Source organism: Schistocerca gregaria, chromosome 6, assembly GCF_023897955.1.
Source record: "Schistocerca gregaria isolate iqSchGreg1 chromosome 6, iqSchGreg1.2, whole genome shotgun sequence".
In the NCBI taxonomy this organism is placed as follows: domain Eukaryota; kingdom Metazoa; phylum Arthropoda; class Insecta; order Orthoptera; family Acrididae; genus Schistocerca; species Schistocerca gregaria.
This window is the reverse complement of record NC_064925.1, coordinates 369,203,823-369,222,689: the sequence shown is the minus strand read 5'-3', so window position 1 is coordinate 369,222,689 and position 18,867 is coordinate 369,203,823. Positions and strand designations below refer to the sequence as shown.

Below are 18,867 nucleotides of genomic sequence, written 5' to 3'. Positions count from 1 at the left end.
AACTTATTATCAGCATTAAGTTGTTTGTACATGAAAACATTTCAAACAAGGTATTTTGACAAATACACAATCATACCGGGACAAAATGTGGTTACTTCTTTTTCAACTCAGACCCATTTCACAACATTATCCCCTTGACAGCCACTGCAAGATTAAAAAGCTATGGAAAATAATTTCTTCCAGATTATGGAATTTCCTAAAATCATTCATGTAACCCTCAGTTAAGCCCTGTTACAGAGCATGACAGAAGTGATAAAAATACTCCAGGAGGAGGCACTACTGAAACTATCTTTTAGATCACAAAGATGCCTACTCTCAAAATTCCAAGAAATCACATTTCATATTGACATATAAGTAAAACATTAATTACTCAATACACTTTTGAGAGCAACAATCTATGTAGTCATTTTTGTACAGGAGGTATAAATGTATACCTGCATTCTCAGTCAAGTTGAATAGGGCGTGCTGTGTCTTGTACTATGTCCTGCATTTTTGCAGGCAATTGGGAGGACTGCATCAACCCAGACAGTATGTAGGCTTCTGCAGACAATCAACTGGCCTCTTTGCATCCATTACAAACAGTAAAAATTCCCCCTAGCATCTTGGAGCTGAAGGTGGGCAAGGGAGTGTCTGGAATGGAAGCTAACTCTATTCACCAATGAGGGCAAGATTCCTTTGATGCCTACAGATTGTTGTAGAAGAGAGTGCAGTTGGAGAAGGACCAACTCACATCTCGAGCAAGCAGCCCAGAAGGTTCAGCAGGTAGGCGGGTCAGTCTTGTTTTGGACCAGTTCCATGTGTGGATGTCTGACACCTCTATCATTTCTGTCAAGGATAATTTGAGGATTGTGGAGTATCAGGTTCAGTTCCTCCTATGTACTGTCCAGCCCTACAATCAGCATTCATCTTTTGAGGTGGCAGTGGAGGAGCACAGCATGTCCTCCTTGTGGCAACACTGGACATGCATCAATGGAAAACATGTTAAAACTTTACTCCTAACGGAGACCATTTACCAAAAAGCAGAGGCTTGTGCCACTACTTGGTGCTGGATGGACACAAATTACCAGGAGTGCAGTTCATCAGGTGGATTGTGGTGGGGTAGGTAGAGGAAGAGAGGCAGGAGGCAGGAAGAGTGTTTCAGGTGGGTAGCTAGTGGATTGAAGGAAGATAGCTGGTTTGCTGGTTCGGAATGTGAGAAGGGAGGAATGGCAGGTGCACAGGCTAGGTACATGACACAAGGGTGTTGAGCCAGTGGATGGCAGTACACAATGAAGGTAATGTGGAGAGAAGGGGATGATATGAGAGAGGAAGGGAAAGCTGTTGGGTGGAGGGTATACAGACAATCCGTTAACGGAGGCTGAGGCCAGGATTGTTCCATGAATGAGTGACGTATTGCGGGGATAGCTTCCATCTGCATGGTTCAGAAAAACTGGACGTTGAGGGAAGGATTCATATGGTCTGGATCATGAAGCAGCCAATGAAATTGAGTACATTGTGCTCAGCTATATGTTATGCCACTGGGTGGTCTATTTTTCTCTTAGCCACAGTCTGATAGTAGCCATTCATTCTGATGGATAGTTGGCTCTTAGTCATACCAACATAAAAAGCTGTGCAGCGATTTCAGTAGAGTTGTTACATGACATACCTGCTTTTGCATACGACCTGGTCTCTGACTGAGCAGGATAAGCCTGTTACATGACTGGAGCAGGAGATATCGGGTGGACAGAATTAGCAGGTCTTGCACCTGTGTTTTCCACAGGGATATGACCACTGTGCAAAGGGACCCCACAATGTGAATGAAGACATGAAATTATGGTTACTAAGTGAATAGGATCGTTTAAACTGGCAGAAAAGGCTGAATAAGTATTTGCCATTTTGTGCCTTCAGACTGAATGAGAGAACCACACTTTGCTTACTCACCAGTGTTTTGTATAAAGCTGCATTTCCAAGGTGCACACAGACACCATGAGCAGAATCATCTTATACATGTAACACAAGCCACAAACTCCATGCTGTCAGGCCACAAACACACATTGTCCAGTTTCCTGGTCAGATATTAGCAGTTAGCATATGCACATTCACTAAAGTGTTTGCTACTGCTTCATCAATCTACAAAAGAACTGTCACCTTGCAACCCAGCCAAGACCTTGGGCTATGTTACAGGTCAGTCTGCCAACAAAGCATACATTCTAAAAGCAAATACATATCTAAAAGAAATATTGTCATTATTCTATTCTCTCTCTGTTTGCACATGTATGACATTGTATGACACATCAAAACTATGTTACATGATGGAGTTGAGATCCAGGATTGGTAGGTTCAATTCACCTGCTGTTTTGGACTGAAAATAATATATCATTGGCATGAAATTTTGAGAATTTTTGAACATGTGAAGAATACAGTCATTATAATTCTTCTTTATTAAACAAAATTTTATGGCTTACAAATTGGCACAAGAGTTTTGCGTACGTGTTCTGTTCCACTCTGGTCTGCTGTGTATTGTTACTAACATACATCACAGTATTGTGGACAGATTACTTCCTTTGCATTATTAACAAAGCTTGTCTAAAAAAAACTTTTCTTGATGTACCATTCCATTGAACAATGTAGGCTGCTAAATGAAACAGTTGGACAATGAGAAATCTTACGAATTACGATTATATAGATCTTGCTCACTTATTTGTATTTTTGTTTTTCTATTAAGTAATCCATTCATTCACTAATTTTAAGTTCAGTCAATGTGTCTTTACAGATTTCACTGCCATGTTTCAAAGCAATTCTTTAAGATTTTCTTTCGTGTTTTAATGTTTGCTCTAGCTTGATATGTCAGTGTGCTTTTTTTCACATGTGAAATGTAGTGGTGTTAGATTTCTAGTTGCTACTGCAAAGCACAACTTGGATAATTTATTTCCCTGTAGTGTATTGCTATGTTTTACTATGGAGCATTGTTGTATGGAATGTGTCATGAAATTTCATTCTATCTAGAGGGCTAAACTTTATAAGTTTATAACATGACAGATTTTACTTTGTAATGTGAGCTGTAGTCAATTATAAAGAATTTTGAGACACTGTGTAGAAGTCTGCAACAACAGGTAACTGTCTACATCTACATCCACATCCATACTTTGCAAGCCACCTGACGGTGTGTGGTGGAGGGTAACCTGAGTACCTCTACCTGTTCTCCCTTCTATTCCAGTCTCGTATTGTTCGTGGAAAGAAGGATTGTCGATATGCTTCTGTGTGGGCTCTAATCTCTCTGATTTTATCCTCATGGTCTCTTCGCGAGATATATGTAGGAGGGAGCAATATACTGCTTGACTCTTCGGTGAAGGTATGTTCTCAAAACTTTAACAAAAGCCCGTACCGAGCTACTGAGCATCTCTCCTGCAGAGTCTTCCACTGGAGTTTATCTATCATCTCCGTAATGCTTTCACGATTACTAAATGATCCTGTAATGAAGCGCGCTGCTCTCCGTTGGATCTTCTCTATACCTTCTATCAACCCTATCTGGTACGGATCACTGCTGAGCAGTATTCAAGCAGTGGGTGAACAAGCGTACTGTCACCTACTTCCTCTGTTTTCGGATTGCATTTCCTTAGGATTCTTCCAATGAGTCTCAGTCTGGCATCTGCTTTACCGACGATCAACTTTATATGATCATTCCATTTTAAATCACTCCTAATGCGTAGTCCCAGATAATGTATGTAATTAACTGCTTCCAGTTGCTGACCTGCCATTTTGTAGCTAAATGATAAGGGATCTATCTTTCTATGTATTCGCAGCACATTACACTTTTCTACATTGAGATTCAATTGCCATTCCCTGCACCATGCGTCAATTCGCTGCAGATCCTCCTGCATTTCAGTACAATTTTCCATTGTTACAATCTCTCGATACACCACAGCATCATCTGCAAAAAGCCTCAGTGAACTTCCGATGTCATCCACAAGGTCATTTATGTATATTGTGAATAGCAACGGTCCTATGACACTCCCCTGCGGCACACCTGAAGTCACTCTTACTTCGGAAGACTTCTCTCCATTGAGAATGACATGCTGCGTTCTGTTATCTAGGAACTCTTCAATCCAATCATACAATTGGTCTGATAGTCCACACGCTGTTACTTTGTTCATTAAACGACTGTGGGGAACTGTATCAAACGCCTTGCAGAAGTCAAGAAATACGGCATCTACCTGGGAACCCGTGTCTATGGCCCTCTGAGTCTCATGGACGAATAGCGCGAGCTGAGTTTCACACGACCGTCTCTTTCGAAACCCATGCCGATTCCTACAGAGTAGATTTCTAGTCTCCATAAAAGTCATTATACTCGAACATAATATGTGTTCCAAAATTCTACAACTGATCGATGTTAGAGATATAGGTCTATAGTTCTGCACATCTGTTCGATGTCCCTTCTTGAAAACTGGGATGACCTGTGCCCTTTTCCAATCCTTTGGAACGCTACGCTATTATTGAAAGGGAAACAGGGCAACCAAGAGCACAGGAACACCTTAGTGCCATAAAACTAAATGACAAGTGTACTAACAAACAATCGGAAATTGAAAATATATTCAATAATCATTTTTTAAATGTTGTGGAGAAAATAGGATCTAGATCTTTACTAGAAGAGGCAAGGATTCTAATAGAAGAGGCCATACCAGTGCAGCTTGAAACAACTGTATTTCCACCAACCTCTCCCTCTGAAATCAGTAAAATAATAAACTCACTGAAAAGTAAAAGCTCTTACGGAATTGATGGCATTTCCAGCAAGATACTTAAAGCTTATTCCCCACAGATAAGTAGGATTCTCAGCTACGTATGTAATACCTCTATGGAGCAGGGTGTTTTCCCCGATAGACTGAAATATGCCATTGTAAAGCCATTGTATAAAAAGGGGGATACATCGGATGTCAACGACTATCATCCAATCTCTCTTCTGACAGCTCTATCAAAAATTTTTGAGAATGTATGTATTCAAGAGTAGCCTCCCATATTTGTAAAAATAATGTACTAACAAAATGTCAGTTTGGTTTTCAGAAAGGCTCTTCAACAGAAAACGCTATATATGCCTCCACTGATCAAATATTAAATGCTCTGAATAACCGGACATCACCCATTGGTATTTTTTGTGATCTCTCAAAGGCCTTTGATTGTGTAAATCATGGAATTCTTTTAGATAAGCTAAATCATTATGGTTTGAGGGGGGCAGTGCACAAATGGTTTAATTCATACTTAACTGGAAGAATGCAGAAAGTTGAAATAAGTGGTTCGTGTAATGTTAAAACAACAGCTGATTCCTCAAACTGGGGGGCCATCAAGTACGGGGTCCCACAGGGTTTGGTCTTAGGTGCTTTACTGTTCTTGATATACATTAATGACTTACCATTCCACATTGATGAAGATGCAAAGTTAGTTCTTTTTGCTGATGATACAAGTATAGTAATAACATCCAAAAACCAAGAACTAAGTGATGTAATTGTAAATAATATTTTTCACAAAATTATAAAGTGGTTCTCACCAAACGGACTCTCTTTAAATTTTGATAAAACACAGTATATACAGTTCCGTACAATAAATGGCACAACTCCAGTAATAAATATAGACTTCAAACAGAAGTCTGTAGCTAAGGTAGAGTTTTCAAAATTTTTAGGTGTGGCCATTGACGAGAGGTTAAACTGGAAGCAACACATGGATGATCTGCTGAAACGTCTGAGTTCAGCTACGTATGCTATTAGGGTTATTGCAAATTTTGGTGATAAGAATCTCAGTAAATTAGCTTACTATGCCTACTATCATTCACTGCTTTTGTATGGCATCATATTCTGGGGTAATTCATCATTGAGTAGAAAAGTATTCATTGCTCAAAAATGTGTAATCAGAATAATTGCAGGAGCCCACCCACGGTCATCCTGCAGACATCTATTTAAGGATCTAGGGATCCTCACAGTAACCTACAGTATATATATTAACTTATGAAGTTTGTTGTTAATAATCCAACCCAGTTCAAAAGTAATAGCAGTGTGCATAGCTATAACACCAGTAGAAAGGATGATTTTCACTATGCAGAGCTAAATCTGACTTTGACACAGAAAGGGGTAAATTATGCTGCCACAAAAGTCTTTGGTCACCTACCAAACAGCATCAAAAGCCTGAGAGATAGTCAACCAACATTTAAAAATAAATTAAAAGAATTCCTAGATGACAACTCCTTCTACTCATTGGCTGAATTTTTAGATATAAAGTAAGGGAGGGGGAAAAAAACTAACTTAAACATTAGTGTCATGCAATATTTTGTGTAATGTAATATCTTGTACAGACATCTTTTATTAACCTGACACGTTCCACATCATAATGAAGTGTCGTATTCATGATCTATGGAACAAGTATTAATCTAATTTAATCTAATCCAATCTACGCTCTTCTAGAGACCTATGGTACACCGCTGCAAGAAGGGGGGCAAGTTCCTTCACGTACTCTGTGTAAAATCGAACTGGTATCTCATCAGGTCCAGCGGCCTTTCCTCTTTTGAGCAATTTTAATTGTTTCTCTATCCCTCTGTCGTCTATTTCGATATCTACCATTTTGTCATCTGTGCGACAATCTAGAGAAGGAACTACAGTGCAGTCTTCCTCTGTGAAACAGCTTTGGAAAAAGACATTTAGTATTTCAGACTTTAGTCTGTCATCCTCTGTTTCAGTACCATTTTGGTCACAGAGTGTCTGGACATTTTGTTTTGATCCACCTACTGCTTTGACATAAGACTAAAATTTCTTAGGATTTTCTGCCAAGTCAGTACATAGAACTTTACTTTCGAATTCATTCAACGCCTCTCGCATAGCCCTCCTCACACTACATTTCACTTCGCAGAATTTTTGTTTGCCTGCAAGGCTCTGGCTATGTTTATGTTTGCTGTGAAGTTCCCTTTGCTTACGCAGCAGTTTGCTAACTTGGTTGTTGTACCACGGTGGCTATTTTCCGTCTCTTACGATATTGCTTGGCACATACTCATCTAACGCATATTGTACGATGGTTTTGAACTTTTTTCACAGATCCTGAACACTATCTGTACTTGAGACAAAACTAACTTTTGTGTTGAGCCGTCAGGTACTCTGCAATCTGCTTTTTGTCACTTTTGCTAAACAGAAAAATCTTCCTACCTTTTTTAATATTTCTATTTACGGCTGAAATCATTGATGCAGTAACTGCTTTATGACCGCTGATTCCCTGTTTTGCGTTAACTGTTTCAAATAGTTCGGGGCTGTTTGTCACCAGAAGGTCTAATATGTTATCGCCATGAGTCGGTTCTCTGTTTAACTGCTCAAGGTAGTTTTCAGTTCTGATTACTGGTAATCTGAGTGATGATAAAACCCTGGGACATTAGATAACTTATTCTTCCCACCTAGTGATAACAAGAACAACAATATGTGGTCAGCATCAGTGCTACATGCAATAAGTTGGCATTGGCCCAAAACCCGTATTTCTGTTTTATGATGAAGGAACTTTTACCATTGGGGAAGTTAGTGCTCAAATTCCCCCCATCCAGTTTCACCAGTGCAAAGAGGCCCATGCAACTTCAAACTGGTGCTGACCACATGGCTCAGTACATCCTGTGTCCTACCCATCATGCTGGTGGACTCACTTATCTAACATGATCACAGATGTGTGACAGTTTAGTCCATAGGGTGATTCTTGCCACATACCCAACTCTCTCATCCCAACAAGATGCTGAAGACATGCCAGCATTATGGAAATCAGCCTGCCATGGCTCCAGTTTACTCTTTGATCACATGGATAAAGCTGTGAAGAAGGCAAACCAAAGACTGTTTTATTTGCAGAACACTTAGAACAGACAACAGGTCTACTAATGAGACTGCCTGCACCATACTTGTCAGTCCTCTGCTAGACTACTGCTGTGCAGTATGGGATCCTTACTAGATAGGGTTGATGGAGGACATCAAAAAAGTTCAAAGAAGAGCATCTCAATTTGTATTATTGTGAAACAGTGGAGAGTGAGTCACGCATATAATACATGATTTGGGGTGACAATCATTGAAACAAAGGTGTTTTTTGATACAGTGAGATCTTTTCATGAAATTTCAGTCCCCAACAATCTCATCTGAGAATTTTGTAGACACCCACCTGCACAGTGACAAATGATAATGTAATAAAATGAGAGAAATCAGGGCTCATACAGGAAGATCTAAATGTTTGTTTCCCCAAACACTGTTAGACTGTGACACGAGGGAGGGGGGCAGAGAATAAAAGTGGTCTGATGAACCCTCTGGTAGGCACTTAAGAGTGATTTTCAGAGTAGTCATGTAGATGTAGATGTAGATGTGTTAACATCATGTTGAGAGCTTGTACGCATGTGCCCATTTTCCTTCGAATACTACAGTAGCTGCAGTGTGTATGGACGATACCTCACAAAAGTAAGTTCACTTACTCATATGTATGGAGCTGAATTCTATCTGATACATTATAATACCTGACTACAGAAGTCGATGGAGGCCATCACATTCACCTGAGTCATATATAATTAAATATACATCTATCATTCCGTGCTGAGCTAGTCACTTTTGGGGGAGTGTAATCAAGCAATCAATTGTTGATGAGATTGTCATGGAGTTTTATGTCAGTGATAAGAGCTACCAGTCAAGTTGGAAACAGAATCTGGCATTAGCAGCCACACTTCAGAAACACACACACAAATGATGCTTTGTAAGTCTCAGTAAGAATGAACACACTGAGAGTCGATGGTGATCCATGACTTTCACCACAAGTTACTGAATCTTGTGAATGGCGGAAGGGGTGGGAGACACAGCGGTCACTCAGGAAACTGTATGGGACAACCACACAATCTCAACATTTCGCCAGAAGATGATGAGAGTGACACCCATTGAAACATGCTTACAGGCAATATGTGAAATGCAGTTTTAACAACAGTTTTTCCTGATCCAAAGGTTGATGTATCTCACTAAGTTGGCATGCCTCGAGGAAGGTATTTTACCTTGACTGGTAGCACTTAATGTTGGAAAACCAAGAACATACTGTGTTTGAACTGTCATCTGTTTGAGAACTTGCGGAATACATCAGAATACGAAGTGTTTCATGTCATGAACATACAAGGATCTGAGGCATAGTTTGTTCCTCATTTTGTGATCAAAGACTAAAAGGAACATTCAGCAAAAGTTTTCAAAAAACTCTTTGAACAAGCTGATGACGACAAAACTTAAATGCACACAATCATAAATTCAAATGAGTGAGAGGTATTGAATGAGTAACAGGCATCCCACAGTTCTCAAAGTAGCAGAGTAGGTTGTCAAAGGTGACCTCCAAGTGCCCTGTCCCCCCCCCCCCCAAAAAAAAAGAACATCAAATGTCTAAGTGGTGCTCAGTTACCTTTTTTATTTCCACAGACTCCTGCTTATATACCTACAGTTTGTGTCTTCAAGTTGAAATCATCAACTGTCATTACCATACACAAGGGAATTGGAAAGGCTGCATGAGGAAATTTGCAAAGAGAGTGCACTTGTCTTACAAAACCTCACAGTACCTTCATCCACATGTTCATCTACATAGATACTGTGCAAGCCGCTGTATAGTGCATGGCGAAGGGCACCCTGTACCACTACTAGTCATTTCTTTTTCTGTTCCACTCACAAAAAGAGCGAGGGAAAAATGGCTACCTAGATGCCTCTGTACAAGCCCTAATCCCTCTAATCTTATCTTCATGGTTCTTACGTGAAATCTATGTTGGCGGCAGTAGAATCGTTCTGCAGTCAGCTTCAAATGCCAGTTCTCTAAATTTTCATAACAGTGCTCCTCAATAAGAACATTGCCTTCTTTCCAGAGATGATCATTTGAGTCCCCGAAGCATATCTGTAATACTTGCATGTTGTCCAAACTTATCATTAACAAAACTCACAGCCTGCCTCTGAACTGCTTCGATGTCTTCGTTTACTCTGACCAGGCTTGCATCCCAAACACTAACAGTGCTGAACAATGGGCTGCAGTAGCATCCTATGTGTGGTCTCCTTTACAGGTGAACCACACTTTCCCAAAATTCTAGCAATAAACCAAAGTTTACCATTCGCCTTTCCTACTACACTTGCAACCTTAAACCTCCTACACCAATGAAGTTCAATACCTTATTGTACTCCACATCATCATCAGTAAACAACCGCATACTGCTGCTTACGCTGTCCAACAGATCATTTATGTATATACAAGGTGACAAATATTGAACTATATGAAAGAAAATGTAAATTACTTACAAACTACGGTGTGCACACGCTTTATTCAACTTGTAAATGTCACTGTAGACATTCAGATTTTGGGTACGACATGTTCGATATCCCTGCCATCATTGGCGACGATGTGGTGCACACGAACAGCGAAATTCTGCACAACCAGCTGAAGTGTCGCCAAATCGATGCTGTCGATGCCCTCCTGAATGGCTGTTTTCAGCTCAGCAATGGTCTTGGGGTTATTGCTGTATACCTTGTCTTTAATATAGCCCCTCAAAAAGGAGCCACATATGTTCAGATCTGGAGAATATGGCGGCCAATCGAGGCCCATGCCAGGGGCCTCTGAAGTCCTGGAGGAGCACTTTGGGGACTGCATTCTGGCTCCAGGATACCCAAACACTTTTTTGCTTCAATGACGTCCAGCTCCGTCTTGCATGAACCACATCTTGTCAAAATCAGGGTCACGTTGTATAAGGGGGATGAAATTATCTTCCAAAACCTTAATGTACTATTCAACAGCCACCATGCCATCAAGGAATATTGGTCCGATTATTCCTTGACTGGACATTGCACACCATACAGTCGCCCAATGAGGGTGAAGAGACTTCTCAGCCACGAAATGCAGACTCTCAGTCCCCCAAATGCGCCGATTTTGCTTATTGACGAACCTACCCAAGTGAGAGTGGGCTTCATTGCTAAACCAAACCATACAGTGCATACTAATTCCCATCACGCCCCGTGGCCAATCGTGCAGTTTGATCGTCCTAACTCAAACTATGACGTTCATTTCATATAGTTCAATAATTATCACGCTGTAGAAAATAAAAGCGGTCCTCTCACACTTCGCTGAGGCACTCCTGATGATACCCACGTTTCTGATGAATACTCACCATGACAGCACAGCTGCCTACTCAGCTTTGCTAGTTGAAGTCTCTTGTGGAAAAAAAATCAGATGACTAACCTCTACAAGGAACTCCACGCAAATCTCACTCTCTGTGACATTCTTGTTTTCAGAATTGAAATCTGTATTGAAAGAATGCCATTTCATCACTATCGGAGACATCCAGAAGAATCCATCTGGTAATTCTGCAGGACTACATAGCAAAGCAGACACAACACTAGGGAAAATGTACTGGTATACTAGGGCAATACATTGAATGAAAGAAGTTGAATAGAAACATTAGCAAAAAACATTATGGTTTCTTTTTGAACAAACGTTCAAAACCATTTATAATGTTGTCACTTGTCCAGAACCCTAATATAAACTCGAATAAATAACTTTAGAGTGATCTAGAATACCCACTGGAAGATATAGCTCTACCACTTTTCACTGAGAATGGGGCCAATTCCACCTTCAGGGTACCAAAATATAGTGTAATGTTCACTGATAAACCAGAAAATTATGAGTATCTAGCTAACAGCCGGAATGTCCAACTTTTACATGAATGACAGTGGCGATGCATCATGGCATGGGGAGAACTGGTACCACATCTGCATACGCAAGTCACCTAGTTGCTGTAAATTCTGGGGTGGGGGAGGTGTATGTTCAATCACATCCCAGGTGTGTTTGATCGGGTTCAGATTGGGTGGGGGGCAGCACATCAATTGGAATTCTCCACTGTATTCCTCGATCCACTCCATCACACTCCTGGCCTTGTGAGATGATGCATTATCGCGTTGAAAAATGACACTGCCATCGAGAAATATGATCGTCGTGAAAGGGTGTACATGATTTGCAAACAGTGTACAATACTCCTTGGCTGTCATAGTGCCTTGCACCAGCTCCACTGGACCCACAGATGCCTGAGTGAATGTTCCAAAGAGCATAATGGAGCTGCCAGCAGGTTTCTCCTTCCCCTAATACAGGTGTCAAGCAGCTGTTGCCCTGGAAGACGACGGATTCGCGCCCTCCCGTCAACATGACAAAAAGGTATCAGGATTCATCAGAGCATGCGATGCTCTGCCACAGTGGCAACATCCAGTGCCAATTGTCACACGCCCATTTCAGTTACAGTTGCCGATGTTGTGGTGTTATCATCGGCACGCACGGGTCGTCGGCTGCGGAGGCCCATCATTAGGAGTGTTTGGTGCACTGTGTGTTCAGAGACACTTGTACTCTGCGAAGCATTGAAGTCCGATATTAGTTCCAACACAGTTCACCGCCAGTCCTGTTTTATCAGCCTGTCTGGTCTACAACGTCTGACATATGTAAAGAGGGATGGCTGCCCAGCCCCACAACATCTGGACGTGCCACCTTGTTGAAGAGACTCACCACACTAGTACTCTAACACCTGGCAAGTCGTGCAGTTTCCGGAACTCTCCTGCCGAGCCTCTCTGGGCCTTCACAATTTTCCCTCGCTCAAACTCAGATAGATCGCACACCCTCCCTATTCTACACAGGGACAGCACGCTCACTGATGCTACATGAACTGTGTACGTGTCTGAAAAGCAGCCATTTTCCACCAGATGACGCTGCTATCTCCTGGACGGTTTTGTATCAATATTAGGTCGATGGTCGTAATGTTCTGGTGAACAGTGTATTCTTTGAAGGTTATACAGGGTGTCACGCTGACATTAGGGTTATCGTCAACTGCACGAAGAATTGCCTCGTCCATTGCATGTGTCCTCGTCGTTCTAGGTCTTCCACAGTCGCGAGTCATAGGCTGGAATGTTCCGTGCTCCCTAAGACGCCGATCAATTGCTTCGAACGTCTTCCTGTCGGGACACCTTCATCTGGAAATCTTTCTCGATACAAACGTACCGCGCCACGGCTATTGGCCCGTGCTAATCCATACATCAAATGGGCATCTGCCAACTCCGCATTTGTTAACATTGCACTGACTGCAAAACCACGTTCGTGACTAACACTAACCTGTTGACGCTACGTACTGATGTGCTTGATGCTAGTACTGTAGAGCAATGAGTCGCATGTCAACACAAGCACCGAAGTCAACATTACCTTCCTTCAATTGGGCCAACTGGCGGTGAATCGAGGAAGTACAGTACATACTGTCGAAACTAAAATAAGCTCTAACATGGAAATTAAGCGTTTCCGGACACATGTCCACATAAAATCTTTTCTTTATTTGTGTGTGAGGAATGTTTCCTGAAAGTTTGGCCGTACCTTTTTGTAATACCCTGTATGCTATGCAGTTCGGAAAAGGAGGCGCTAGACGCTAGTAGTTACATAACTGGTGTCGGCAGCCTTTCAGCCAGAGGACGTGTGGTGTTTTGGCAGTGGGGTGTCGAGACTCACGCGTATGTGATGCCGCCGATGACCATGGTTAGACGCGGCCCCACCACGCTGATGATGGACGGCGCTAGCCAGTTGCAAACGGCGAACACAGCGTAGATGACTGCCAGGCTGGTGTAGCCATCCCCACGGAACTCCGGGTCGTCTGCTTGGATGCTGTCCAGTACGGTTTTCTGCAGACAGAGAACATGAACAGGTGTAGGCAGGCTCTCCCACTTACCATGGCCAATGATGATGATGGACGTTATCAGCGCCCGTTCCCAAAATAAATGTTGACGAGTGCAGCCAAGATCTGTTAAACAAGGATCAATTCAGAGCCGATCTTCGCGAGAATTGTAAATGCTCAAATTTCAAGATTGGACACACCACATCAAAACAGGTAGATAAAACTAAAAATAAAATACCAGTACAAAACAGGTAAAGATAATTAATTGTGGCTGGATGACCGCTTTCAAATAATGGGTGACCAAACCACTTTACAGCACATTAAGATCTCAATCCCAATATTTTGGGAAGAAGTCCGGGCATCACACAAAAACGTATAATTCTAGCCACAGTCGCCTCATTATTGGTTAAAAGGAAGGGCAGATCTGGTGGGAAACTTACATCTTCCCTCAAACCCGCATATAAAACACACTCGGTTAAAATATGTCGTATCGACAGCTGTGTCCCACATGTCTGACACGTTGGTGGCTCCTCACGACGTAACAGAAAACCAAGTGTCAATGGACAATGTCCTATTAGAAGCCGTGTAAGGGCTACTTCCTCAGCTCGTCGTTGTCGGAAGGAGGTCAGCCACGGTCGGACAGAATCCTTCACCGCTCGCAACTTATCCCTCACTTCCAGCCACTGAGCTTCCCACCAACGCATGACCTTCCGAGTCACGAATGATGTTATTGCCCGCAGGGGTACGGAATAGCGAGCAGCAGGTGGGATGGAGCAAGCCTCCTTGGTAGCAGCCACGTATGCAAGTTCATTTCCAGGAATTCCTACGTGCCCTAGAGCCCAGCAGAAAATTACATCCTTACCCTGCTTTTGCAAGAGCAGGAGTGCGTCGTGCACTTCTTGCACCATCCGATCTGCTGGGTACATCTGTTCAAGAGCGTGTAGAGCACTTTGGGAATCGGAGCAGTTTATGAATTTCTTGCCATGATGTCGTCGCATATGCACAAATGCTTTCAGAATGGCAAACAGTTCTGCATAGTAAACTGAGAACTGCTCTGGGAGCCCTATCCTACTGACAGTATCGGGAAACACAGGAGAGCAGCCCATAAAATCCCCCTGTTTAGACCCATCCGTGTAAACAGTAATAAAATCTGAATGGCGGTCTAAAATCTCAGTAAATTTAATTTTAAAAAGTTGGTCCGGGGTACAATACTTCTTGTAACCACCCAGAAACCTCACCAAGTGTCGCTACATAGCGTCAAGCAACACCTATATGCAAACTCCGCGAGCCACCATAGTGTGCGTGACGCAGGACATCTTGTGCCACTACTGGTTACTTCCTACCCTGTTCCACTCAAAAATAGAGCAAGAAAAAACGACCATCTATACAAGCCCTCATTCCTCTAATCTTATCTGCGTGGTCCTTACGTGAAATGTATCTTGGCGGCAGGAGAATCATTGTGCAGTCAGCTTTAAACGCCAGTTCTCTAAACTTTCTCAGTAGTGTTTTTGGAAATTAAAGTCTTCTTCCCTCCAGGGATTACCACTTGAGCCCCCGAAGCATATCCGCAACACTAGCATGCTGACGGAGCCTAATGTTAACAAATCTACAGTACTGGCCATTAAAATTGCTGCACCACGAAGATGACGTGCTACAGACGCGAAATTTAACCGACAGGAAGAAGATGCTCTGATATGCAAATGATTAGCTTTTCAGAGCATTCACAAAAGGTTGGCGCCGGTGGCGACACCCACAACCTGTTGACATGAGGAACATTTCCAACCGATTTCTCATACACAAACAGCAGTTGACCGGCGTTTCCCGGTGAAACGTTGTTGTGATGCCTCGTGTAAGCAGGAGAAATGCGTACCATCACGTTTCTGACTTTGATAAAGGTCGGATAGTAGCCTATAGCGATTACGGTTTATCGTATCGCGACATTACTGCTGGAGTTGGTCGAGATCCAATGACTGTTAGCAGATTATGGAATCGGTGGGTTCAGCAGGGTAACACGGAACGCCGTTCTGGATCCCAACGGCCTCGTATCACTAGCAGTCGAGATGACAGGCATCTTATCCGCATGGCTGTAACGGATCGTGCAGCCACCTCTCGATCCCTGAGTCAACAGATAGGGACGTTTGCAAGACAACAACCATCTGCACGAACAGTTCGACGACGTTTGCAGCAGCATGGACTATCAGCTCGGAGACCTTGGCTTGCGGTTATCCTTGACGTTGCATCACAGACAGGAGCGCCTGCGATGGTGTACTCATGGACGAACCTGAGTGCACGAATGGCAAAACGTCATTTTTTCGGATGAATCCATGTTCTGTTTACAGCATCATGACGGTCGCATCCGTGTTTGGCGACATCGCGGTAAACGCACATTGGAAGCGTGTATTCGTCATCGCCATACTGGCGTAACACCCGGTGTGATGGTATGGGGTACCATTGGTTACACGTCTCGGTCACCTCTTGTTCGCATTGACGACACTTTGCAAAGCGGATGTTACATTTCAGAGACGTGTTACGACCCGTGGCTCTACCCTTCATTCGATCCCTGCGAAACCCTACATTTCAGCAGGATAATGCACGACCGCATGTTGCAGGTTCTGTGCGGGCCTTTCTGGATACAGAAAATGTTCGACTGCTGCTCTGGCCAGCACATTCTCCAGATCTCTCACCAATTGAAACCGTCTGGTCAATGGTGGCCGACCAACTCGCTCGTCACAATACGCCAGTCACTACTCTTGATGAACTGTGGTATCGTACTGAAACTGCATGGTCAGCTCTACCTCTACTCGCCATCCAAGCTCTGTTTGACTCAATGCCCAGGCGTCTCAAGGCCGAGGTGGTTTTTCTGGGTACTGATTTCTCAGGATCAATGCACCCAAATTGCGTGAAAATTTAATCTCATGTCAGTTCTAGTACAATATATTAGTCCACTGAATACACGTTTATTATCTGCATTTCTTCTTGGCGTAGCAGTTTTAATGTTCAGTAATGTAGCAGCTCGCCTCTCAATTGGTTCAATGTCTTCTTTCAATCCGACCTGGTCTGGATTCGAAACACTCCAGCATTACTCAAGAATAGGTCGCACTTTTGTCCTTTATGTGGTCACCTTTACAGTTGAACACGCTTTCCCAAAATTCTCCAAATTCGACCATTCGCCTCCCGTACCATAATCGGCAATGTTCCGTTTCATATCGCTTTTTCAACTTAACGCCCAGATATTTGAACAACGCGACTGCGTCAAGCAGGACACTACTAGTGCAATATCCAAACATTAAAGCTTTGTTTTTCCTACTCGTCCACATTAACTAACATATTTCCACATTTAGAACTGGCTGCCATTCATCACACACCTAGAAATTTTGTCTATGTCATCTTGTATCCTCCTACAGTTACTGAAGTTCAACAGCTTCTTGTACACCACAGCATCATCAGCGAACAACTGCAGTCGTCCGCCACGTCATTTATGTATATAAAAAAATACTAGTGGTCCTTCACGCATCCCTGTGGCACTCATGACCCTTGTCTCTGATGGACACTCGCTGTCGAGGGCAACATACTGGGCTCTGTTACTTAAGAAGCCTTTGAGTCAGTCGCATCTTGTTGTTCTTGTGGTCTTCAGTCTTGAGACTGGTTTGGTGCAGCTCTCCATGCTACTCTATCCTGTGCAAGCTGCTTCATCTCCCAGTACCTACTGCAACCTACATCCTTCTGAATCTATTTAGTTTATTCATCTCTTGGTCTCCCTCTACGATTTTTACCCTCCACGCTGCCCTCCAATGCTAAATTTGTGATCCCTTGATGTCTCAGAACATGTCCTACCAACCGGTCCCTTCTTATTGTCAAGTTGTGCCACAAACTCCTCTTCACCCCAATTCTATTCAATACCTCATTAGTTATGTGATCTACCCATTTAATCTTCAGCATTCTTCTGTAGCACCACATGTCGAAAGCTTCTATTCTCTTCTTGTCTAAACTATTTATCGTCCAAGTTTCACTTCCATACATGGCTACATTCCATACAAATACTTTCATAAACGACTTCCTGATACATAAATCTATATTCGATATTAACAAATTTCTCTTCTTCAGAAACACTCTCCTTGCCATTTCCAGTCTACATTTTATATCCTCTCTACTTCGACCATCATCAGTTATTTTACTCCCCACATAGCAAAACTCCTTTACTACTTTAAGTGTCTCATTTCCTAATCTAATTCCCTCAGCATCACCCGACTTAATTCGACTACATTCCATTATCCTCGTTTTGCTTTTGTTGATGTTCATCTTATATCCTTCTTTCAAGACACTGTCCATTCCTTTCAACTGCTCTTCCAAGTCCTTTGCTGTCTCTGACAGAATTACAATGTCTCCGGCGAACCCCAACGTTTTTATTTCTTCTCCATGGACTTTAATACATACTCCGAATTTTTCTTTTGTTTCCTTTGCTGCTTGCTCAATATACAGATTGAATAACATCGGGGAGAGGCTACAACCCTGTCTCGCTCCCTTCCCAGCCACTGCTTCCCTCTCACGCCCCTCGACTCTTATGACTGCCATCTGGTTTCTGTACAAATTGTAAATAGCCTTTCGGTCCCTGTATTTTACGCCTGCCACCTTCAGAATTTGAAAGAGAGTATTCCAGTCAACATTGTCAAAAGCTTTCTCTGAGTCTACAAATGCTAGAAACGTAGGTTTGCCTTTCCTTAATCTTTCTTCTAATAAAAGTCGTAAGGTTATATTGCCTTACGTGTTCCAATATTTCTACGGAATCCAAACTGATCATCCCCGAGGTCGGCTTCTACTAGTTTTTCCATTCATCTGTTAAGAATTCGTGTTAGTATTTTGCAGCTTATTAAACTGATTGTTCAGTAATTTTCACATCTGTCAACACCTGCTTTCCTTGGGATTGGAATTATTATATTCTTCTTGAAGTCTGAGGGTATTTCGCCTGTGTCATACATCTTGCTCACCAGATGGTAGAGTTTTGTCAGGACTGGCTCTCCCAAGGCCGTCAGTAGTTCTAATGGAATGTTGTCTACTCCGGGGGCCTTGTTTCGACTCAGGTCTTTCAGTGCTCTGTCAAACTCTTTACGCAATATCGTATCTCCCATTTCATCTTCATCTACATCCTATTCCATTTCCATAATATTGTCCTCAAGTACATCGCCCTTGTATAGAACCTCTAT

General features: G+C 42.5%; 1 protein-coding gene across 1 annotated transcript in view; it reads right to left on the bottom strand.

Moving 5' to 3' along the window:
* Nucleotides 1–18,867, bottom strand: part of LOC126278996 (UNC93-like protein MFSD11) — a 222,230-nt gene that overhangs the window by 32,951 nt on the left and 170,412 nt on the right. Inside the window, exon 2 of the mRNA XM_049979317.1 lies at nt 13,504–13,673. Coding sequence (XP_049835274.1) covers nt 13,504–13,673 — 170 coding nt within the window. The remainder of the gene's footprint in view (nt 1–13,503; nt 13,674–18,867) is intronic.